Consider the following 22,463-nt stretch of genomic DNA (forward strand, 5'->3'; position numbering starts at 1 on the left):
TTGGTCAGGAAGATAAGGTAGGCACCATCTTTTTTTTTTTCAAGGTCCTATGTAGACCGATCTGATTTGGAAGTCACTTTAAGTTGTTTCTTTCTTACCCTTTTTTGCTTTTCTTGTAAAGCTTTGTGATCTTCTCCACGGGCAGCCCATACTTCTCAGATATCTGTAACACCAATAACAGAAAGGCGAGTGAGCATGGAAGGGGAAGCCGAGCAGAGGCAGGAGGGAAAGCTCAGTTTCACTCTCTTGGAGATTCTCCTGGGCGTCAGTGTCCTTCACTCAGGAGTCAGGCTCCCAGTATGCCCCGGGTATGAGGCTCTCCCTTGGACAGACCTTAAATCATTCAACAAAAGATTCGGCCATGTGACAGTGTAACCTATGATGAAGGTGTCATTTCAGATCAGCAGTTAAAGATGGACTCTGAGATGCTGGATTAAATAAGTGCCCATATAGAAAAAAATTCAAGTTACGCTGGAGCCCTTCTCCACTTCTTTTTTCTTTTTTAGTGAGCTCTATGCCCAGTTTGGGGCTCGAACTCACAACCCCAAGATCAAGAATCACACACTATTGACTGAGCTAACCAGGTGCCCCATCTACTTCTTACATCAAAATAATTTTCCGATCAAAGATTTACATGTGACTGCTGAAACCATAAAAGTTCTTTGTATTGGTATCATCTTCAAGGAAGGAAGATCATTCCCACAAAGATATGAAACCTGAAGAAAAAAGGTCCAAAGGTTGATGAAACAACACAAAATTACAAATACCAACAGAGCAAAAACCACCATAGGATGCTGAAGATAAATAATACCCTACAAAACCTTTTTGCCACACAAAAGACAAGCATGAAAATAATTTCCTTGAGTTAGAAAGAATTCCTGCAAATCCAGAAAAAGACCAACAATTCAACGGGAAAAGAGCACAGCACAGAAAAACATAAGAAGACAATAAACACATGAAAAAAACATACCGCCTCACTCCTCATTTTAAAATTTCAAATTAAGGGGCACCTGGGTGGCTCAGTGGGTTAAGCCTCTGCCTTCAGCTCAGGTTATGATCTCAGGGTCCTGGGATCGAGCCCCATTCCCCCCCCCCGCCCCCCGCCGCCTGCCTCTCTGCCTGCTTGTGATCTCTCTCTCTGTCAAATAAATAAAATCTTTTTTAAAAATTTCAAATTAAAACAACAATAGGACATTACTTTTATGTTATCAGACTAACAAAAACTAAAAGAATGATATTATAGGGGCACCTGGGTGGCTCAGTGGTTTAAGCCGCTGCCTTCGGCTCAGGTCATGATCTCAGGGTCCTGGGATCGAGCCCCGCATTGGGCTCTCTGCTCAGCAGGGAGCCTGCTTCACTCTCACTCTCTCTGCCTGCCTCTCTGCCTACTTGTGATCTCTCTCTGTCAAATAAATAAATAAAATCTTTAAAAAAAAAAAATAGGTAAAATAAATATTTAAAAAAAAAAAAAAAAGAATGATATTATAGCCAGAGTACAAAAAACATCGGCTCCCATATTCCATAAGTGGGAGAATAAGAAGCTCAACTTCTTTGGAGGGAAATCTGGGAGAAGCTACTAAAATTCAAAAAGCATATATCCTTTGACCCACATATTCCATATCTAGTAATCTGGTCTACAGAAATATACTCCTTCAGATGTATGCAAAGCTTTTCAAAGCATCATTGCTCATAATAGAAAAAACTGTATATAACAACCATTCATTAGCATGTTTTGTTATCTTCACCGTTGAAAGCCAACAGTCGTTTAAAAAAGTGTGGCAAGTCTGTATGGGGGGAAAAAGTCCTGAACACACAGAGGGGGAAAAAAAGTGAACAAACTGCCCAACAATACATATAGCGTGATTCCATTTGTGTTTTTCAAGAAGTATGTAAGGAAATAGAGACTATGGGAAGGACCTGCTGAGCTGTTAACAGTGGCTAACGAAAAAGGGACAGACACTCGGAGATCCTTTCACTTTCTTCTTTCTCTCATTCCATGGTGTTTTTTTCCCCTCTTACAATGATTGTGATTCACTTTTATAAATATAAAGCAATCATAGTTTGGACATCTCAAAATATCAATTACATGCATCCATCATACTTCGGAAGTATGGTTATTCATCCCGCCTATAGATCATGATAGCTAACGTACGAAAAAGGAGCACATATATTCCTATATCGCAAACATTTTTTATTATGACAGCAATGTTATCAATATAATTGGTTTCCTTTGTAACCCTATGTTTTTTCCTGTGTACACTGAAAAACATTATTCAGAAAAGCATCCATAGACTTCAACACACAACCAAAGACATGCATGGCACAAAAAAGGAAGATTCCGGGACGCCTGGGTGGCTCAGTTGGTTAAGCGGCTGCCTTGGGCTCAGGTCATGATCCCAGTGTCCTGGGACGGAGTCCCACATCCGGCTCTCTGCTTGGCGGGGAGCCTGCTTCTCCCTCTGCCTCTGCCTGCCACTCTGTCTGCCTGTGCTCTCTCTTTCTCTCTGACCAATAAATAAATAAAATCTTTAAAAAAAAACAAAAAAAGGAAGATTCCCCAATGAACTTCCTTACCCAAGAACTCGCTGTCTGCCTGGAGTCCTGGGGTCCATGTTATTTGCACCTAATTGTTCTGATTTGCTTGGGCTGTAGGAATTGGGTTTTTTTAAACTTTGGTTGGTATCATTTGAAACTTCTTTTTAAGATAAAATAGGGTGGGAGGTTGGGTGAGCCTGGTGGTGGGTATTAAGGAGGGCACATATTGCATGAAGCACTAGGTGTGGTGTGGTACATAAACAATGAATTCTGGAACACTGAAAAGAAATTTAAAAAAATAAATAAAAATTAAAAAAAAATAGGAATATTTTCCTACCCCACATCGCCAGACTCATATCTGTAGGCTCCCCTCTTCTGTAAGAAAAGTGATTCTGATTCTTTGTCTTTTCAGAGGTTTGACTCCCAGTGTCCCAAAGCATGACAACTACTTGGGCTCATACATCGATTGATGATCGCCCACCTGGAAGTGGGCAACTGGCGTAAAACCCGCACACCTCCGGTCTGGACCAGGGTCTGCTGGGAGTGGCGGCGGCGGCAGCAGCAGCAGCTAGCATGTCCTGAGTACTTACTTGCCTGATGGTTTCTTGTTGCCTCTCTTCTTTCCTTCAGTTGTGGTGAGCTGTGACCTGGAAAGTTTATTCTTCTTGAAATAACTTTTCATATGTGGACATCGCTCTCATTGGACTGAACTGCTCGAGGGCTTAAGTGGGCTCCACTGCTCTGTGCAGCTATCAGACCTTGGGAGACCCCGCTCCTGGGCCTGTCTCCACCTCTGCAGGATGATGATACCTGCCTAACACTCTGTGTCCATGAACTTGCCCCATCCTCCCATCATTACAGGGGAATAGGTCCTTTTATGAGCCATTTCTCAGGTGAGGCAGCCGGAGCTTACAGTCACTAGCTACTGTCCCCGCTGTTAGGGACAGCGACAGATTGGAAAGGTAATGATCTGGCAGTCTGGTTTCAGACTCTGAACGCTTAGAGAAAATGGGCATATGTGAGACTGAAGGGCAAAGCTGTGTCCTCCATGCAACTGTCAGAGGCAGAGGCAGCTTGGTAACAGGCCACAGTGACATGGCGTCCTCTGCCTCCATGCCAGGCGAGGAAGTATGCTTTGCCAAATTCAGAACCCTGGAAAGAAGTGAGACCGTACAGGATACCATGTGGAAGAAACCGGCCATCTGTCAGTGGGTTACTGAAGGATTCCTTCTGGCTGGGACCTGGATGACAGTCCCCATAAACCCTCCCTTCTATGCACAGGAAATACATGCCACTTCATAGTTTTCTCAAAGGGGGGAATTAGCAGGACTGCTTGCTTTTTAATTTCTACTTTTCAATTTATCTGAAACAATCCACGTTCATAATTTTTAAAACCCATTAATGATATTTTTAAAGACTTGAAAGACTTCCTTTACATCCAAGAGGATCCTATGTCTTGGACATATCTCATGAATGTGTTATTGGTTGTCTGATGATCTGTTAACTTTTAGACTTTTACTTGGTGAAGCATTCTCTCTGCCCAGACACTTCAGGTAAGTGACAGGCAGAACTTAGAGACTCACTGATTTTCACCAGCATAGGACTCAGCGTGCTTGTCTAGAGATATCCGACGGAACAGCCTGCTCTCGAAGCCAATGACTTTTACTTGGAGTTATAAAGAGTTCAGCGCAGGCTCTAAGACACACATTTAAGAAGGAGGGGACTGTTGCTTGCAAACACTTCTGCAGCAGCTGCATTTGACCTGTCAAAGAGAATCAGGGAGTAATGCCCTTTACTCCATGCACGATCAATTCAAGTGAACGGAAGCGGTGCTACCGGGTCCATGAGCAAAATTTTCCCTTGTGTGTGTCAACTACCTGCATCAACAGAGAACACCTCTACCCTTTTCTCTAGGCCCTTTGGCTTGGAGGAATCTGTCTGGCTCCCTACCCCGTAGTGCTTACAGTCATCTCCTATGTATGTATGTATGTATCTGTGTATGTATGTACCTACCTACCTACCATCTATGTACAGAGGATTTCTATGTGCTACTTTTAAATGCCATGTAGATGAACTCAGTTAATCTTCACAACAACCTTAGATGTCATTTTATCATTATCCTAATAATAATATCCCACGTTATTATTATCCTCATTTAAGAAATGATGCAACTGGGGTACAGAGAGGTTGAGTAACTGGCCCAAAGTCATATCACACCAAGTGTCAGAGCCAGGATTTGAACCGTGACTGTGTGGGATCAACCCCTACCCATACTACTTCTTGCCTGATGGTTTCTTGTTGCCTCTCTTCTTTCCTTCAGTTGTGGTGAGCTGTGACCTGGAAAGTTTATTCTTCTCGAAATAACTTTTCGTATGTGGACATCGCTCTCATTGGACTGAACTGCTCGAGGGCTTAAGTGGGTCCACTGCTCTGTGCAGCTATCAGACCTCGGGTCTCGAGACCCCGCTCCTGGGCCTGTCTCCACCTCTGTGGGATGATGATGATGATACCTGCATTGCCAAGTTCACAGGGGTATTGTAAGGATCAAAGGAAGCAATGCACATGAAACTGTGCCACCCACAGCACTCAGCACAGTAGCCTGTATACAGTAGGTCCTCGGCTCAGTCAAATATTTATGCTCAAGGATCTGGGGATACATAGAAGACACAAAGTCCCTGTGCTCATGAGCTCTACACTCCACTGGGAAGGAGAAAAAAAACCTAATGTCTAGCAAATGTTAAATATGTCAAGTGGTGATCAGTGCTGTGAAATAAGGCAAAGCACGGGGGTGGGTTGGGGGGACAGTGATAGAGATTCCATTTCTGTAGGTGGTATGGCAAGGCCCGTCTCAACAAGGGCCATGTGAGCAGAGGCCTGAAGGAAATGAGAGAGAGAGAGCCTTGTCCACATGGAGGAAAAACACTCTTGCCAGAAGGAGCAACAGGTGCAAAGGCCCTGAGGTATGAGTAAACCTTGGGCAGGCTCAGCGACTAGAAGAAGGCTACAGCAGCTGAAGATTCACATGAAGGATTACTAGGTAAAATCACATAAAAAGCCCAAAAAACTTTGAAAACTCATGTCACCTCCACTACCACCAGCATCATCACCAAATCCTTATCTGTAATCAAGTTTAAAACCTATTTATAGGGGTGAGGCAGTTGGCTAAGTGTCCGACTCTTGGTTTCGGCTCAGGTTGTGATCTCAGGGTTATAAGATCGAGCTCTGCCTGGGGCTCCATGCTCAGCCCTGTCTCCTTGACATTCTCTTTCCTCCCTCTGCCCCTCTCGTTTGTGCGCTCTCACCCTCCCTCTAAATAATTTTTAAAAATAATAATAATAAAACCCAATTTTAAGAATAAAGAAGCCAAAGTGAATTATCAAAGTTACATAAGTGGCTTGGATGACATGATACCAAACATGCAGACAAAAAGAGAAACAGTCTATTTTATCCAAATGATTCCAAATATAGGAACATGCATTAACATCCGCTGACAGAGAACTATTTTTCTTTCTCTATCCAGTGTCTACCTCTGTATGGATAAAGATTTTGTGGCATGTGAAATGAAGGTATGGGAGGTTCAGGACAGTAGAAGAAGAATTATCCAGTTCTGTAGCAAAATGACACAATATGGCAGAGATTAAACAATAATCCCATTCCTCTTTTTTGTGGTCAAGAGCTCTTTCTAAGACATTGAGAGGGCCAGCAGAGTACAAATGAACCAGTTCTCCAAAGTAGGCATGGTCCACATTCTGTGAGGGAGGAAGCCAACGATTCTCAGAGTGCCGAGCGCTAGACACCAGAGTTGTGACAGAGCTCAATGACGTTTGCCAGCCTGTTCTTTCCTGTGCATGTTGCTGTGTCAGAGCTTCGGGGGGGGGGGGGGAATGTGTGACCCTTTAATTAAGGAAAACACAGTCACCTCATCTCAAGGGAGATGGCAGGGTCTGCTGAGCATGAAATCCGCCCACTTTCTAGATAACAGAACCACTCCATCCTCTTGAGTGACCTGACGTACGGACGCTATGAAATCTGTGCAGGCTGGAGGCGCACCATCGCCATCGCCATCTCCAAAGTGCTCAGGGAGCCGGCCAGACTCAGAGCTCCGCGCCCATCTGGAGGAAGGGGGCCAGCGTGTTCTAGTCTGTTTCTGTGATCCATCAACACTGCACCAAAGGTTGCCGATAATTTCTTTTTTTTTTTAAAGAAAAAATTGCAAAGCTTTCTGGTGGGGGGTGGGGGGTTATCCCCCAGAACAGGTTTCTTCTACATCTAAATAACGCTTGGCTGAGGATGGGGGATTTGAGTTTAACAGCAGAAATACAAGAAGGTTCTCCAACAGAAAACAACCCAAATCCCCCTGCTGTAGGGGCTGCGGCATCACCGTCACTGTCATTGCCATCACCTGCTCAGAGAAAGCTCCCCAGTGCTTGTGCTAACTCATTCACGTTCTTGATGTCTCCATTTCACAGATGAGGAAGGTGAGGCAGAGCCAACCCTTGAAAACTAGTTCACAAGGGGAATAAGACAATGTGAGTATGGATATGAAGCAGGTGTTCCTATTTCAAAAACTGCAAGACACACACCTACTTTACACAAGACACACTTGGACATTTGGAGTTGTGAGGTCTGCTTTCCCTGGAAGACTGCGAGCACCTTCCTCAACAGAGAAGGGATGTGGGCTTCCCACACCTCTGACAGAGGATGAAGATGTCCCAGACCCAGGCCAATTCCCCAAATCCACAGATGTGGGTCTCGCGGCTGGAGGAGACTGCAGGGCCACTCACCTGCTCAAAGCCACTTTTGCAAGACTCCTGGCCCCGAAAGATGATCATGAGAGGGATTATTCCCATTTGGAGGGTATATGCACGTAGAACCTTAAAGCAGAATCTGACCCTAATATCAGTTCCCAGCCAATATACACACCAGGCAGTGGCTCCCAAACTTCAGTGTGATTTCAGGTCGACCAGGGAGTTTGCTACCAAAGCCAATTCCTGCACCCACCACAGACAGCCTGATTCTGAAGGTCAGGTGTAGGGTTCTAGGACAGCATCATGGAAAAGTACCCTAGGAGAAGCCAATGGATCCCCCACTTAGAGAAGCAACATCCTAAGCCCATAGTACCTATTAGGTCCATGGTGAGTGGGGGACTGTGCTTTTACAGAAAGCCACTTTCGACCACTGACAGGGTTCAAAGTGAAGGCTTGACGTCTAGTACAATGTCTCTTGATTAAACAGATTTTCTTAAAAGTTAGGATTTTTTTTTTTGTATACAGTTTTAACTTGTTAAAAAATATAACCCCCCCCCCCACACACACACACATAGAATGATGTTATTTTAAAATTAAGAGCTGAACAAAGCATAGAGAACAGAGTCACATTGCTTTCTCGTCTGGAAGTTTTGCTTACTGCAGGGTTTTGGACTGTGGGGCATACACGTCATTCCTTGGGAGCCCACTTGTCTCTAGGCTTGAGAAGGGGAAGTCGCCGCACAACCTCCAGAGTTTCGGACGCAGTCCCCTGCGCCATTTCCATAGCCCCACGCCTCGAGTAAAACACCAGGTTAGTGGAAAGTGACAGAACAGAACGATGAGCCAAAAGAACTTTCCATCTCTTAGACCGTATCTATAGAGTAGCTGATTATTTGAGAAATCCAAGATCTGAGGAAAAGGAGGGACTGTTCACGCAATCTTTGCTAGCTCTGATTCCTACTCAGAACAATGGTTTGGTAACAAAAGCTAACCTTTACTGGGTTCTTAGGAACCACACAGAGTTTTCTATGTGTGGTGTCTCATTTCATCCCCCCAGCAGTCCTGTGAGGTGGGTACAATGACGGTTTCTGTCTGAAGGATGAAGAAGAAGTTAAGAAACTCACCGGGCTAGTAAGAGCCTGTCAGGATCTACACGTGGGTCTCTGAGCCCGAAGCCCATGTGCCAGCCCACGAGGCTATGCTGTCTCTCCACGTGTGTGTTGCTAAGCATCAGGACGGTAAAATGCCACCCACTAGTGAGGCGCTGGTCCTCAGAGACCGCATGCCTTGGAGACAGTCGCTTCTCAGCCCAACCGGGCCCCAGCGTACCCTGGTGCACAATGACAGCGTCCTGCCTTCTTACTTCACTTCACGGTGCGCTCAAGGCTTCACGTAAATGGAACCCGCTGTCCTTGGCGGCCACCCCCAAACTGCAGGGGCTGCTGGTGTCCTTCCTTTGGAGCTCGCGAGCAGACCAAGTCACCTGAGAATCGGGAAGGAGCATCTCGGGCCCTGCTTGCCCAGGTGACCCACTCAAGAAGCAAGGAGACAGCTTGTGTTGGTCCATCAAGTAAAACCTTTTCTTTCTGGGTTTAATAAAGGGGAGATGAAGTCCAAATTGCCCCAAGGCACCTGAGCTCTCCCGGGCCTACAAGCTCAAAGGATACCATGCACACTGGTCTCCCTCACACTCACAGGCAAGCAAAGCAAGGAAGGTCTAGCTAGTTCCCCGAAGAGAGATCAAAAGCTCAACTCTGCTGTGGTTGGGGGTAGGGGGGAGGGGGAGGGTGCAGGCAGTGGTTACTCAGTGGCTGAAAACAAGAGTTCAAAGAAAAACTTGTACATGTTCAGAGCAGCATTATTCACAACACCCAGCAGGTGGAAAAACCCCAAATGTCTATCACCCAACAAATTTGTAAAAACAATACGTGGTACATCTATGCAACGGAATATTATTCAGCGATAAAACAGAATGAAGTACTGATTGTACTAGACCATGCTTGAAACGTTATGCTCAGTGAGAGGTGCCAACCCCAAAAGACCCCATATTGTATGATTTCACTTCTAGGTCCCATCCTATGCATTTCAACATTTTGCCCCACAATCCAAGACGCTGTTCCAATGTGGCACTCTTGCAGACCCACAAGTGGTCCTGGACTGTCCCTTGGCAGTCCTGTTGTCTCCATCACCACAGAATACCCAGATCTACAACACTGTTGTTGGGCGGGGGGGGGGGAATAGTCAAAGTAGAGTCAAATTTGAATGGATAACATGTGGATAAAATAGAAAATAACTTTCCCTGAGCCCAGGTTCCCCAATGTGAGACTAAACTGGGCGTTCTAGAGCCCTAGAGAGTAGAACTTGAGAATCTTACTTAAATCACCATATCCCAGCAACAGCTGTATGTATGTGTGTGTTTCTTAACCAAAAGAGGTCACATTTTTATTCTGGATTACACCATCACAGCTAGCAAGCTACTTCCTAATTGTTTTTGTTCTGCGCATATTTGGAAGCTAAACGTATCTAATTTGGTTTCACGCAAAGAGACAAATGGAAACTCACAGATGAACTTCCCTCTACGGCATCTAACTCTGATCAGCCTTAAGCTGACAGGGAATTGGCAGTTTTTCCAAGTTTCCTTCTCCTTAAATGCTAATAAGCCAGGATGGTGTGGAGATCAGTGTTTCCATAAGCCTGTTTTTCTTTTCCTTTGTAAAGCTCATTCCAGAGCCCTCTCGAAGGCTGCATGTTAGCGAACAGACTCCAGCTCAGGAGAGCACAGGCAGGTTCTCGGCAGCTTACCGCTTCCACGAGGCCCTTCACCGTAGGCGATTTCAACATCAAAGCGTCGAACACGTCGTCCGTCTCCTTCCGCACGTACAACAGCACTGGAAGGAAAGCAGAGGGGAGGCGTGACCGAGGAGCGCACACGGCCGACCTGCTGCCAGGCTGCTTCCTGTCACACACATGTCAGAGGCAGACAGTATCGGCGAGGTTGCAGAGCCCAGATGACCCAGACGACCCCTCCAAGGGTGACTGCCGCCCCTCCACAGCTGACCCGCAGCCGGGGGCTTAAGGGTCCTTCGAGGGAGTAAACAGACAAGGGGGTCACACCAAGCGGACTATGACGCTTTCCCACACTGTTCACATTGAAATTGCTCAAGGCGGGCCCATTATCTCCTTAGGACATCTCTTTCTGCGACCTCTGTCTTCTATTTATTTGATCGTCCAACAAATACTGCCAAACACCCATCAGGCTGCGTGCTGGTAGCTGAGGTTGCAGCAGTGAATTAAGACATGGTCTGACCTTAAGGAATTCATCGTCCCTTAGAGAGGCAGGCATTCCTCGAATAGAAAGACAGCCGGATGGGGCTGGACGAGTTCAGAAGGAAAAAGACATGAGGGAGTGCTTACAGGGGCCTGAGCTTTTCACAGGCATGGGGAGAGAAGACGGGGAAGGCGACTCCAGGCAGACAGACCAACCGTGCCCAGGCCCGGGAGGGAGCCTGTCAGGGGCAGGAGGGAGAAGCCCAGCACCCCAAGTACAACCGGCCTGCCCTTGACCCCAGTTCAGCCGGCTGTGGGGCCCTGCTTCCTTAAACCTCTCCAAGCGCTGGTCTTCCCTGGACCACAGGGTAATTGCATCATCTACCTCACAGGCTTGTGCAGCGGTTAAATGAACAGCATCCATGCGGGGCACCTAGCACCGTGCCCAGCACACAGCAAGCCCGCTCCTCCATCGCGGACACCATTATGAGGCACCTGGCGTGGCTCTCGTGCCCTCTGCGAAGGGGAATGTGGCTTTGTGCTCATTTCTCTGTAACGTAACCGTCTCTAACATAACAGTCTCAAGTTAATGATGCATAGACTAGGAGAGATGGTAGCGGCCCCAGACACCGCGAGAGAGGAGAAGACACTCTCAGCGGACACCCTTCCTTTCAGCAACTGCACGAGGCTTAGCTCCCAGAAAGAAATGAAACTGCCATTCACATGCGACCCTCCAGCCCCCTGAGCGGATTGCACTTTCTCCCTCCTCCAATGATATGGCTTCTGGTTCTAACGGCAGAGGAAAAGAAAAGCGCCAGGGCTGCAGCCCCCTCCGCCTGGCTACTACAGGAAGAGTGTGCAGCCAAGGAACCCTGCTGAGCCTCCGACCACAGTCAGGCACCAATGGAGCCATGGTTACCACCAAGCCGAAAGAATGAAGTCAGAGATGGAAACGGAAACCAGCTCTAACCCAAACTCCTGCCCCTTCCCGCACTCTTCCCCAGGCCCCAGGGACCTCGGTAATGCTGCCTGCTTCACGAAGGCCAAGTCTACGCAGGTGCACGGGGGCTCTGCCTACATTTTCTCTCTGCAGGCAACAAATGTTCAGTTTGTGTATGAACAAAAGAGGAAAAAAACCCTGAAGTATTGTAAAGTTTCTTCTCTTTACCAAGTATAAAAATAAACTACCAATTTAATAAACAGGTTGAACGTGTCTCCAAAGATTTCAAAATTTAGAGGAATATTTCTAGTCTCCATTTCAGCTCAAACAATCCAGTGGCCTACTGGCATTACAAGAGGTCTCAAGGTCAGCGGCATAACGAGGAACAATTAGACCAGAGGACCCCAGTTACAACTAGATGATTGAGAAGATTAGATTGAGAAGAGGGGTGGCTGTCACAGTGAACATTCTATAGGTTCTTCCCACAAGCCCCAACGGAAAAATGTCATTTCCAGCAGGCTGACCCTAAGGGAACCCCAAACATGTTCTATTAAAATGAGTACTGCTTCCATTGGATTTACAGATTTTTTTTTTTTCTTTTAAACTCTGTGTCTTTGAAATGGTATGGCTGACACCCTTGCTACAGGTGTCGGGGGAAGGGGCTGGAGGCACTCTCGTGGCCTGTGGCAGAGAGGCCTGGCAGGGTGGCGCCTCCCTTGCCCCTGCTGGGCTCACAGCACACCCCCCCACCCACAGCTTGCCCTGGGCAGCAGCTGCGGTAACCATGGGGCTGTGGCGGGGTGCGCACAAGCATTCGTCTGCTCACAGTGGCCACGGCAGCAACGGTGGCCAGCATGCACCCCAGACGTTAGGGCAAAGGCAGACAGCCCCGCAGAGGCAGGCTCCCAGTAACTCCCACAGAGCCACCCAGGGAAGTGGCTACAAAGACAGAACAACAAAGGATGGCTTTGGTGATAATTATGATCATTTTCTCTCCTGGAGAACTTCTAAGAAATAAACAATGGGAACCATCCGTGACCCTGATTCCTCTTGTTCTGTCAAAGACCAGCTCTGACTGGGAGCTCCAGGCAAGGGGCTCAGTAACTCCACTGTCCTTTTCCAAAGGAAAGCCACACCCAGGAGCCCACATGCTCAGCCCCTGGTAGCCTGCAGCGCCCTCATGTGTCTCTGTGATTTAGATGTTTCAAAGGCAGTAGACTTGTTTTTTGTCACAGCCCAATAGAATTCCCAGTGGCAATTTTTATACTGACTTCACAATCTCAAAATAACCTGAAAAACACAACCTTTGGGCTAGCCAGCATGCACTAAATATGGATGCAAGCTACAATTACTTTTGCCTGTGTGATTCCTGATTTCCATATAATTCTTCCTTCGTTCTAAAGTATGTGATAGAAAAAGCATGCAAGAACGAAGCCCGAAATACACCTGAATATTTGATGGGAAGCCTGTGAAGCCAATTTTCAAAAGGTTTAAATGTTGCTAATGTAATTAACACCACCCAGGTATTTATGCTCTTTCCATTTTGAAACACTAATTGCTTATTCACAATGAACGGACGTAACTAGATCCAGACCTAATAATAAAAGTCACGGCTGTAATAGTGAACAGAGTGCTTTCTGTGTGGAAGGCACCCGGGAGACATGTTCAACATACACTGAACTCCATCAGTCCTCACAGCAACTCCACAGGTACGTACTCTTGTCATCCCTATTTTACAACGTGGACTCGAAGGAGCGGAGGGTCTCCCCAAGGTCGTACCACTCTGGAGAGCTGAGGAAGGCTACAGAGGGGACACTCTTAACCATTATGCAAATCCCGTTGCAACAAGCAGAAAAGAAATATAATTTCTCAGTAACAAGAAACTCAAGTCTGTGTGGATGGAGACCATATTTAACAGGGTAGCCTGACTCACTGGAAGTCAGCACGGGACGTCTAAGATCTCGGGAAGCTCTTGGCGTTGGCCACAGCAGGACAGGACAGGGGGGGAAATGGCCATTCCCCTACACTCTCCTCTTCCTCCAAAAAAGGACAATGAGTCACGTACAGTATCGAAAGGCAGAGCGAAACACTGACCCACTCTGACTTTGTCTCTTACTCTCTTTGATGAAGTGGAGTAAGACCCTTGCCTGAGAGAAAGTGAAGAAGTTGTGATGTCAGGAAACAGGCTCCTTTATCTGTCTGAGAGGAGTTGTTTGCATCTCTGGAACGATTCTCAGCCGCTACTGCCTCAGAGACAGTACTGTCTCATGTGCAGCAAAAGCTTCTTCCTGACCTTGGACCTCACTGCTGGCTCATCAGTACCTTCGGCAGCCTTCTCCCAAGGCAAAGGAAAGAACCAGTGCCCGGAAAGAATAAATGTTTGCTTAAGGCGCTTAAAAGGACAGAGCCGGAAGTGAAGGGGCCGACTGTGGCCTTCCTGCGTCAGTAACCAATCCCAGGCCAGCCGTGAACCATGGGGTCTGGGCTGGGCTGCACGGGCTTCTGTGTGAAGCACCCCCAGCGTTCGTGATGGGAGGCTGGGTAACCCTGTAAAGCCAGACGGGAGATACCTCGCTTCATCCCTTCTTCTTTCAGCTGCTTAGAAGGTGCTGGTCCAAATTCCTCTTCCATGGGCCTGAACATCCGTTTAACAAGGACACTGCTGCTAGAAAAGATGAGCAGAAATTGTTTAGTAAAGCATGCAGGGAGTCACAAGAAAGGTTCATGCACATGTCTGGCTCTTTTTCCTTTGTTTGTACCATCCCTAGTTCTCTACAGCTGGATCCACTCAGCAACCTCCTTCCTCTCCTCTGCAGGCCCCAAGTCATCCCTGTCAGGGGCAGAAAACACAGGCCAATATCTTTAGGGCATGGACCAAGGACATACTGCTGATTACTGCATATGGATCCACAAAGATGAGACCGGTGGGTTTTACCCACCCAGTCCTGCACCTAACCCCCTTCCTGCTCCAAAGATCAGGGCCGGGATGGGGATAGCAGGAGTGAATGTGGTCTGTGTGATCTCCAAATTATGAGCTCCTCCCGCTGAGCTAGGGCCTGAGTGTCCCACACTCTCTTGCCAGCCCGTGAAGAGCACAGCGGGGGCAGCTGGCAATGGGACGGGCTTCCAAGGTTGGTTCTCAGTTCTGAGGCTGCCCTGACTTCCTGCTGTCCTATGGCTCCATCTGGTTGGAGCAAACGAGACTGCAGTGGTGGGAGCTCCCCCAGACACTCAGACCTCGGCCACCCAGCCCCTCCCTCCCTCCTTGGGAAGGGGGGGTCTCAGTATCCCCCGGACCCTCATATGGTGCTGAGTCCCCACATGTCCCACAGGAGCCAGTGCTGGTGGTTTTGCACTTCCTCCGGAAGTTCCTGTCCATTCTGGGTACTCTAGGGAAGTACCCTCCTCCAAGGAAGGCGAGGAGTCCTGGGGAGGAACAGAAATTGGAAGCACAGACTATCACTGAAGAGAAGTCGTTGGTGCTGAGTATTGTGGCCTGCATGTATGTATCTTCCCAAATTCCTATGTTGAAACCGCACTCTCCAGTAAGATGTTATTCAGGGGTGAGACCTTTGAAAGGTAATTAGGACAGGAAGGTGCAGCTGCCATGATGGGATTAACAGCCCAAGAAGAAGAAAGGACTGCCTTCTGAGGCAGAGTGAGAAGACGGCCATCTGCAAGCCAGAAGAGGGTTCTCACGAGACACCGACCATAGGGCACCTGATCTCACACTTCCAGCCTCCAGAACACTGAGAAATACATTTCTGTTGTGTAAGCACCCCCGTCTGTGGTGTTTTACTAGAGCAACCCGAACTGGCTTAGATACGGAGAAAATGCTCACAGAGTCTTGCCATTATTCAAGCCCTCAAGGGAGGTGCCAGGTTTTTGGAAATTTTTTCCTCTCTTTGGAGATTCTTGGAATTAGGCACAGGAAGCAGTGCCAGACAGGCAGTTCAACAGAATTATTAAGACATGAACTCTGGGTCCAGAGGACTTTGGTTTAAACCCCTGCTTTACAATTTACCAGCTATGGGAACACGGACAAGTTCCTCAACTGCCATGAGCCTCAGACCCCTTGTCTTTAAAAGGAGACAGTTGAAAAGAATGAAATAAATTTGACACCGTTGCTGGATATATGGTAAGTGCTACCGAAGTGTTAGAGAGGACGATGACAGTGACAATAAAGGTGGAGAGATCAGAGAAAGCAAGATATGGAGAAGAATAAGTATGGCAGAGAGCTTGAAAGACGCCGAAGTTTCCCTGGACCCTCAGAGAGCAAAGAGTCCACTTTGGTGCAACTGAAGGACCCATGTTGGAAAAGCTTCCTGCATGGGAAGCTGAGATGCTTCCAAGAGAGTACAAATCCCCGCTACAAAGACAATTCTCCACTGGCATCATTGTCATGAAGAAGCTATTTGTCAGTTCTCAAGTCAAGCTAGTGGTGGGGCCCAGTGGTACAGAGAGCACAAGGTGCAAAACTATGGACGGTCCAGAAAGTATTTCTATTAAACCTATTAAATTATTAAATATTAAATATTAAATATATCATAATAAACATAATCTAAATATAAATATATAGTCTATAAATATAGATTATTGTTATTTTATTATTTTATAAATAATAAATTTTATTATAAATACATAATATATAAATTTATATAATATATAAATATAAATTTATATAAACGTAACCTATTTATATATAATATAAATATAATAATAAATATTAAATATTACTAAATTATTAAACCAACAATGCTTTAATTTACCATCTCATATGCCTAGTGCTCTGAAGCGGTCTCTCGGTTTTTTAAAAAGACTTCACATTTTATAAAATACTTGAAATCTTTTTGGTCACTGAGGTCTCAGGAACACCGTGTGAGCCAGCCAGGGCAATGGCTAATCTTATCCCTATTGTAGTGAAAACCAAAGTCAGGCTCAGTGTGTGCAAGTGTAGGGTGATGTGGCTAACAAGTAAGATAGGCTGTTTAGAGAATGCAGCTTTGAGGGACAACCTCATGATAAAGGTGCTCAGGAAATCTGAGATGATGATGTGAGGGTATGAGAAATGATATTAAGAATTAGCATTCTCAGAGCACCTGGGTGGCTCAGTGGGTTAAAGCCTCTGCCTTCGGCTCAGGTCATGATCCCAGGGACCTGGGATAGAGCCCTGCATCAGGCTCTCTGCTCAGCAGGGAGCCTGCTTCCTCCTCTCTCTCTGCCTGCCTCTCTGCCTACTTGTGATCTTTGTCTGTCAAATAAATAAATGAAATCTTTAAAAAAAAAAAAAAAAAGAAAAGAATCAGCATTCTCTTTTACTCCCAAGTAAGTCAAACTGTGAAAACAACTAGAGAGAAAACTCAAACTCAAGTCCCAGTTCACAGTGGTAATAAGTTGTTAGGGCACTGTTCCCTGTGTTTTCACCTCACTACCTTATCATAAAAGCAGGTCACGTTATTCCATTGTGTCTTGGAAATGGGATGACCATGACCTTGGGAGCAGAAGATTAAAAATCAATTCACACAACTGCCGGCACCAGTAGGTTAATAGCAGGTAAATAGCCTGAAATATCACCAGACATGCTCTCATGCTGTGTGAGGGTTCCTAAACCGGTGATTTTCTTTTTCTCACCAAGCAACATTTATTTATATTCTTCCAGTCCTGCTGGCTTTTGATAGCACCCCATTCTGAGTCATGACAAACTCTGCCATTAAAATAACATCTTGGATAAACCACACTTCTCTTGGGAGTTCAAAAATGCTTTTTCACACTTTCCAATCTATAAAACTAGCAGGAGTCAATAAGTTTGTGTGGTCTGGATTCAAATGTTTCATTTATTTTCAAGGCAAAGCAAGAAAAGAGGAGCAGGTATTACAGACCCATTTGATAGATGAAAAGAACACAAATTTTTCAGGTCTCCCCATGTCCTGTCCAATTACGCTGCCCTGTACCACTGATGGACTGGAGAACCAGGAGAAGGTGCTTTCTCTGATGTCAATCTCTATCTCAATGGCACATGTGTGGCTAATTTTGGGGTGACTCCGGGTTCAGCAGCATATGAAGCCATTGCCTTGTGGGGTCAGTCTCAGGGAAAGAGAGTCCCTGAGATATAAACAAAGAACTGCTAAGATGTTCGGGTCTGAAGCCTGGGTCTTTGGCCATACCCACCAGGCTGAGCTGCTCTAGCCATTCGGGCCAAGTGCGGAGGCACTGAAGTAAGGTGCAAAAACGAGTTGCAGGCACCATGGAGACACAGTTTGTCTATTTCACATCTACATGTGCCAATTACCATGTATGTCCCCAAATAAAGTGAGCTTCCTCCCCTGTTAGCCTCAGAAAAGAGGAGACTCTCTTGTGTTCAAGTCCTTACAAGGTCCCTCACAGTATGGAGTAGGATCTCAATTAATTTCAGTAACAAATTACTCTTTGGGTAATCATCCCAAAATAACTTTAATCAACACTAATCTGGGGTATTGACAGAACTCATCTAGAAGAATGAGCAAAACAAACAAAAGCCACACCTAGATTTAGTAACGATTACTATAGTTAAGAGCTCAAAAATGCCAAGTAATAAATGACGAGGTTAGTAGGCCCCAGAAGGGTCATCTGAAGAGGAAATACAGGTATTTCTGGTCCTGATGACATGCAGCTGGTGGCAAGCCAATGTTCTAGCCAAGAACAATATGAAAACTGTATAAAATTAAACAACAAACAGAAGATCTCTGGAAAGTAGTGGAGACTGCTGATGGGGCAGTCAGGGCTAGAAAAGCTGAGGTCTCAGGGAAGGGAATGCAGAGAGATGAGCTGGTCGTCAGTGAGCCACCGGCCCCTCAAGAGCATCTGCCAGTTCTTGATGGGGAACAGAAGGTGAGAACCCCTGCTGAGGCACATATGCAAGGATTAAAATGTTTGCACAGCTTCTGGTAATCTTACAGCATTAGAGAAATAGAAATTGGTGTTTGGGGCTGCAAAGGCATCTAGGACTTATGGAAAAACTTACAGGGAGTAAGCAAGCACAGAGAAGTGAACCAGACAATGCAGTCTTCCTTTTGAGATACCTGCCAAGCCTCTAAACTGCAGAGGACAAGAACCTACAAAATTAAACAGAAGGTCCTTGAAAATCATTGAGGAGGTTTTAGTAGTCTCCCTGTGCGAAAGAGACAAAAATCAGATTTTAGATCTCACCAAGGAAGAGGGCCCAGAGAAAGTCCATCAGAGCTACAGTCTAGGGGTTAGGATGAAGTATTTTGAGGCTAATACAAATTGCAACCTAGCTTAGGGTCAGTTCTGTCCCGAATGGAGTAGTGATCTGCATTCATTCAGACTGCACACCAGAGGACAGGGAAAACCTTCATAAGAGAAAAACATAGTCACCTAGATCTTCCATAATTTTTATATACATCGTTCACCATTCAACTAATGCTTATTAAATATACTAATAAACAGGACCAAGAGAAAACCAGGCGATAGAAACAGGCCCACAGAAAAAACATACTTAGTGAGTTACCAGATATGAACTTAAAAATAATTGTCATTATGTTCATGAATACAAGTGTCAAGACATATAGAGCTGGAATCTATTAAAATAAATAAACCAATTAAGTGTAAACCCTAGAACTAAAAAGTATGATAAGTGAAATTAAGAACTCATTAGGTCAACAGAAAATATCCAGGCTGACAAACGGTGAGCAAAAAAGATGTACATTTCAGAAAAGCACAAAAAACCCAGGGACACAATAAAACATTCTAATATACATTTCAAATCTCAAAGGAGTGCAAAGAGAGAACACTTAAGAAGCACTGTTTGAAGAGATAGTAGCTGATATTGTTCCCAAACTGATGAAAGACATTAACCCACAGATTCAGTAAGTGCTACAAGATACCAAGCAGGAAAAAAAATAAAGGAAACCTACATGTAGGAACATCTTAATAAAAATTCTGAAAAACTGGGGCGCCTGGGTGGCTCAGTGGGTTGAGGCTTCTGCCTTCGGCTCAGGTCATGATCCCAGGGTCCTGGGATCGAGCTCCGCATTGGGCTCTCTGCTCAGTGGGGATCCTGCTTCCCCTCTCTCTCTGCCTGCTCTCTGCCTACTTGTGATCTCTGTCTGCCAAATAAATAAATAAAATCTTTAAAAAAAAATTCTGAAAAACTAAAAGAAAGGAAAACATTTTAAAGCAGTCATCTCAAACAATCACAAAGGGAGGGAGAGAGGGAGGGAGGGAAGGAAGGAAGGAAGGGAAGGAGGGAGGAAGGATGGGTAATCACATCTGAAATAGCGACAACAAGACATACACGATTTCTCAACAGTAATCATGGAAACAAAAACTGAAAGAAAGTAACTGACAACCTGGAATTTGGTATCTAGCAAGAATATCCTACAAAACTGACCGTTAAATAAAAGCATTTATAATAAACAAACACTAAGAGATTTCTTTGCCAAAAGTTTCACAACAACAATAGCAACAAAAATGTCAAACAGAGTTCTTCAGGCAGCAGGAAAAAAAAAAAAATCCCAAGGAAAAACACAGAAGTTGAGAAAGAAATGAGGAGCAGTGGAAAGAGTAAATATGGGTTAAATCTATAAAAGGAGTCTTTAGTTCAAATCTTCCAGTTTACAAAATAGCAAACTAGTATACAAGCAAGAACAACTGGTATGAATGTAAGAAACTGATGAAAATAATTTAAATATTTTTTAAAACCTCGCTTGCTTATCTGATGCAGATTTGAGAATTACTGGGTGGATTTTTAAATGCAATGCTTAAAAAATAAAAATATATCAGTGAAAAAGGGGGTGGGCTTCTTAACAAATGCATATGGATGTACTATTATCTACTATTACCATGAAATAAAACTTTTAATTAAAAACAATTGAAAGTGGGAGGCAAATTTGTGGCAGACACTTGTGTAGTTATTTCTATGTTATATGAATCAGTATCTGTGGCTTGGGATAAAATTTCCGAGGACAGTCTTGAAGATTATGGATTTAAAAAGTGCTATATCTCTACTTTGACAGTAGTGGGATAGAATTCCCCTGATAAATAGCGTGAGATGACACAAAACATTTAATTTTAGTGATGAGAAAGACCCTATGTCAAAGATGAATTGTAAAGAACTCGAAAAAAAAAAAGGTGTTTTATAAAATGTAACAGACATTTCTGAATTACGTTACTCTTTAAATGTAGGTTAACTAAATGAACAAAGCAAGTACCAATAAATCATTGATTCTTTTGGCAATATCCATAATGGTTTAACGATTCAAACTGGCCCTAAAGCTTTAATTTATGTTTTCAGCTCTTCCTTGGGAAACTGGGGGAGTTGTCCTTTATTTTTAACCACCTTGTGAGCCCAGTATACCTTGCTATGATTTCGTAGTTTGCTTAGCATACCTGAGAACCTTATCAAAGCAAAGCACTTGGAGCTCTGTGAAAGCGTTCCTTTAAAGAAGTAGTTAGAATGCTAGAAGATTTTTATTTCGTGCGGATGAACACAGGGCGATGACTTTTTAGATTCAATATTATGTTGATTAAATGCACTCACTGGTGATTGGTTAATAATCTCTAACTTCTCCCAAGGGTACTGAACTTTAGCCAAAGTGTTTGCTTCCACGGTAGATGAGCACCAGAACTGGCTCTTCTCAGCAACACTGTAACCAAGCTCATGGTTTGGTCTGGCAATATCTACAGGACTCTCCCTCCTGCAAGAGGAATGACAGGGCCCTTTACTGGCATCATTCAGCAAGATGCACTCATCTTGGGCAGCTGTCTCCCTGAGCTGGTATGGGACCAATCCACAGGGTTGTGGTCGCCCTGCCCAACCTTTTTCTTCTCCTAAAGTTTCAGCTTTTGAGGAGATAATACAATGCAGCCCCTAGGTGGTGTGCCTTTGAGAAGAAGCAAGGGGATAAGAGAAATTTTGGGAGAGGACTGTGGTCTGAGGATTCCAATCAGCACCATGGTGATGACAGATTCTTGGAGGAAAACCACTGTCCTCCAGACACACTTGCCAAGTGTCCCTGTGCCCCAAATGCAGTGTGAAATCTACAGAGGTGCTGGACTTGAAGGGACCCCATTGCAAGCTGGAATGGGGGGCCCGTCTGTGGACAAGAGATTAAGACAAGAAGGGTTTTTCAGGAACTAGAGGTCAGATGGGCATGGGGACCAGATCCCCTGAAGTAATGGACTAGAACAGCATTTCCCACCATGTGTGACATTTGCATAGCAATTTACATATGATTTCAAGGGGTTTAAAGCCCTTCCTCTTCCCCATAAAAAAAAACAGGGATTCATGGATCCCTAGTTAAGAGCCCATATTCCATAGAAAATTCTTCCTGTCTGGCTTGTTCTTTCCATTCTTCTTCCTTCCCCTCTCTTCCATTTCTCAGTTAAGTATCATTTACTAGGGGGCTTGAAAAGGAACCTTAGCCACAATAATAACAGCCATGATTTTTTTTCCCCTTGAAAGCCTCTCCCACATGCTAGGACATTCGACAGACTACCAGCTAGGCATTATCATTTGCTATTTTAAGATGAGACTGCACAAAGTCGTTATACTAAGTTACGGAGCTTGTAACGGTCTGATTCAGATCACGGCTGGCTGCCTCCAGGGCAGAGGACCTCACACACACTGCTGGGCATCAAGATCACCTGGGGACTCTGGTAAGGTCTCCCTACCTAAGCTGCACCCCACGCCAATGAAATCGAAATCCCTGGGGGTGCTACCCCTATATGAGTTATTTTTCAACTCCCAGCTGATTCCAGACTGCAGCAAGAGGCCTGCTGCTGAGAAGCGCTGTCCAGAGCCTCTGCATCTAACTCGGATCCCCTGCCTAGGAAACAAATCTGTGTGGGCTCTACTGATGCCCAAACTCAGCACCAGAAGTCACTCTCCTCATACTCACTTTATCATCAGAGAGGCAGAAGCAAACAGGTGTTCCTCTTTTTGTCCCGTCTGGGCACATTCCTGATGATGGCTG

The 22,463-nt window shown here is 45.2% G+C and overlaps 1 protein-coding gene across 1 annotated transcript in view; it reads right to left on the reverse strand.

Moving 5' to 3' along the window:
* GRHL2 (grainyhead like transcription factor 2) overlaps positions 1-22,463 on the reverse strand; it is a 160,165-nt gene that overhangs the window by 4,674 nt on the left and 133,028 nt on the right. Inside the window, exons 13-15 of the mRNA XM_080800974.1 lie at positions 14,061-14,152; positions 10,086-10,171; positions 99-163 (exon numbers count right to left, since the gene is read on the reverse strand). Of these exons, the coding sequence (XP_080657100.1) occupies positions 99-163; positions 10,086-10,171; positions 14,061-14,152 (243 nt within the window). The remainder of the gene's footprint in view (positions 1-98; positions 164-10,085; positions 10,172-14,060; positions 14,153-22,463) is intronic.

The sequence above is a fragment of the Martes martes genome (assembly GCF_963455335.1).
Source record: "Martes martes genome assembly, chromosome: 4".
Lineage (NCBI taxonomy): Eukaryota > Metazoa > Chordata > Mammalia > Carnivora > Mustelidae > Martes > Martes martes.